The sequence below is a fragment of the Vigna angularis genome, chromosome 1 (genome assembly GCF_016808095.1).
Source record: "Vigna angularis cultivar LongXiaoDou No.4 chromosome 1, ASM1680809v1, whole genome shotgun sequence".
In the NCBI taxonomy this organism is placed as follows: domain Eukaryota; kingdom Viridiplantae; phylum Streptophyta; class Magnoliopsida; order Fabales; family Fabaceae; genus Vigna; species Vigna angularis.
In genome coordinates, this window is record NC_068970.1 from 58,849,771 (window position 1) to 58,852,881 (window position 3,111).

Sequence of the window (3,111 nt, forward strand, 5' to 3'; positions counted from 1 at the left end):
AAGAGAGAGAGAGAGAGAGAGAGAGAGAGAGAGAGAGAGAGAGAGAGAGAGAGAGAGAGAGAGAGAGAGAGAGAGAGAGAGAGAGAGAGAGAGAGAGAGAGAGAGAGAGAGAGAGAGAGAGAGAGAGAGAGAGAGAGAGAGAGAGAGAGAGGAGAGAGAGAGAGAGAGAGAGAGAGAGAGAGAGAGAGAGAGAGAGAGAGAGAGAGAGAGAGAGAGAGAGAGAGAGAGAGAGAGAGAGAGAGAGAGAGAGAGAGAGAGAGAGAGAGAGAGAGAGAGAGAGAGAGAGAGAGAGAGAGAGAGAGAGAGAGAGAGAGAGAGAGAGAGAGAGAGAGAGAGAGAGAGAGAGAGAGAGAGAGAGAGAGAGAGAGAGAGAGAGAGAGAGAGAGAGAGAGAGAGAGAGAGAGAGAGAGAGAGAGAGAGAGAGAGAGAGAGAGAGAGAGAGAGAGAGAGAGAGAGAGAGAGAGAGAGAGAGAGAGAGAGAGAGAGAGAGAGAGAGAGAGAGAGAGAGAGAGAGAGAGAGAGAGAGAGAGAGAGAGAGAGAGAGAGAGAGAGAGAGAGAGAGAGAGAGAGAGAGAGAGAGAGAGAGAGAGAGAGAGAGAGAGAGAGAGAGAGAGAGAGAGAGAGAGAGAGAGAAAAAAAGGGAAAGTTGGTTTGGCAACGTTATAAGTTTCTGCATTCCATTAGGGTGTAATTCTCACCTCTAAGGTTGGAGAGAAAGCACATATTGAAGCCTGAGCAAAACTCTTAGAAACATCATCAGGAATATCTATATAGAAAAGGAGAAAAGATCAGAAGAAGTGATGTCAACAACTTCACATACCATTGCTCACCACAGCTTATTTGAGGAGCAAGATCAGATTCCTACACAGATGGGGTTCTTTCCCTTTCCATCAAACCTTACTTTGCCTCCTTTGGGTTGCCATCAATCCTCTTTGAAAGCCTTCACCTCCATAACAACACCTTCTTCACTTGCCATATCTCAACAGGATTCTTCTACATCAAATCTAACAGAAACCCTATTTCACAAGTCAACTTCTACCTTTGGAGGAGCTCAGTTCCTGTCCTTGCATAGATCCAGTCTAAATCCATGGTGAGACAATTCTCTCACTTTCTCTATTAACATCTTGTTAAATATATTAGTTAATCATCAAGATAGATACATCCATATATATTTAAGTGTTTTTTTTTCAGTATTAAATTATCATGTTAGTAAAGAGAGTTGGTGTTTGGTTATGATTGAATTTAGGGCACTGGGAGAAGTGAGTGACTGCTTCGGCAGTAAAAGAAGTGGATTTGATGATCATCATCATCTGGGAATTTCAGCCATGAAGATGAAGAAAATGAAGGCAAGAAGGAAGGTTAGAGAGCCTAGGTTTTGCTTCAAGACTATGAGCGATGTGGATGTATTGGACGATGGCTACAAGTGGAGGAAGTACGGACAGAAAGTTGTGAAGAACACGCAGCACCCCAGGTATTCACGAGTTCAAACCTCCTCTCTTTTTGCTTTAATTCAAAAGTTGATTCAAGAATATTCAATTCATCAAACACTTTCATGATCATTGTATTGCAAACATATCTATTCTCTCTCTCTCTCTCTCCAATCTCTCCACCCCTCTCTCATTATTGTTTTGATCATGATTACATGTATATTCAGCTTTGTTACTGGTTTCGGCAAGATCTTAACTTTTTTTCTGAATAATGTGGTGGTGCCTACAAGAGTTAAAGATATATGTAAAAGCAAAAGTTCATCACTTTATACATCAAGTTCAAAATGTGTATATAAAATATATGTTCTAAGGTTAGAAAGAAAATTACATGTTAATTATGACCCCTCTGATGTTAATTATAGTATATGAAAATTACATGTCTGAAAGAACTTTTTCCAGACACTCATGCTAAGACTTTTCCTCTCAAACCCATTATAGCACTTTCCTGAATAAATGGTCCTTATATTATAGTGCCTTTATGATGGTGTATTGATGGCTCTTACATATTCCGATTATAATTAACATGAGGATGTTTTGTTATTAAATTGTCATTAATGTGTACATGAACAAAATTACTCTCTTACAATGTGATGATGATGATCGATCGAGAAACTCAAAAAAAGATTTCTTATACTGTGTTTGGTCTGCATTGCATGCAGAAGCTATTACCGTTGCACACAAGATAACTGTCGTGTAAAGAAACGCGTGGAGCGCTTAGCGGAGGATCCGAGAATGGTGATAACAACATATGAAGGGAGACATGTTCACTCTCCATCAAATGATCTTGAAGATTCTTCATCTCCATCTCAACTTGGGAACTTCTTATGGTAGATTATTATTAAGTGAACATAATATTTGTGTATAATGCTTGAGGGTGTGCTTTGTTGAGATGAGAATTGAATAAGTATAGAGAATGCTGATCATGTATTCATGAAATGCATCATCTTCTCTATCAACTAATCCATTGTTTTCATCACTTCCAAGCACACCATAAGAATGTTGTTGGTTTTTTTCTTGTTCTGTATACCACGTTTTTTCCTTCTGTCATGTACTGATAAAAAACTGATTAAGATACTAGTTGCCTTACTTTTTGGCTCTTTACTTTTCTTCTTCTTCTTCATCTCTCTCTATTTGCTTTAGTGTAAACACTTTCTAATGAAAACTGCTACTTTTTTTTATTTATTTTTAATTTACACATTCAGTAAGATGTGTACTGATAATGTGATGTGTACTAGCTGATTGAGATGAGTTCGGAACAACCATGTTGGACCTTCCATTGAAGAACTTTTGTGGAGTTCTCAAACCTAAGTTTGTGTAGAAATGATTTTTTTTTCATAATCAATCAGAATACAAGTAAAGTTAGGTCTACTTTCTATTTTTACTATTTATTTACTCTTTTAAAAAAAATCTCAATTTTTAATGTGCCAATGTTGTGGGAATTAAGTGAATTTCTAAAGAAGTTACTTATATCCATAGAATATATATTTTTTATCAATAAAAACAAATATATTGAATAGGGATTTGTCCAAATATATTTGTCCAAACAAATATATAGTCTTAACTTTGAAGACTAATATATACTCCATAATAATTTTTCCAAATCACATAAAATATATTTCTAAAA

The 3,111-nt window shown here is 36.9% G+C and overlaps 1 protein-coding gene across 1 annotated transcript; it reads left to right on the plus strand.

Moving 5' to 3' along the window:
• Nucleotides 1-580: 580 nt before the first annotated feature.
• On the plus strand, nucleotides 581-2,590 carry LOC108339873 (probable WRKY transcription factor 13). Its single transcript, XM_017577097.2, has 3 exons — nucleotides 581-1,090; nucleotides 1,247-1,471; nucleotides 2,147-2,590. The coding sequence occupies exons 1-3, from the start codon at nucleotides 801-803 to the stop codon at nucleotides 2,316-2,318; spliced, it is 687 nt and encodes a 228-aa protein (XP_017432586.1). The 5' UTR covers nucleotides 581-800; the 3' UTR covers nucleotides 2,319-2,590.
• Nucleotides 2,591-3,111: the final 521 nt, after the last annotated feature.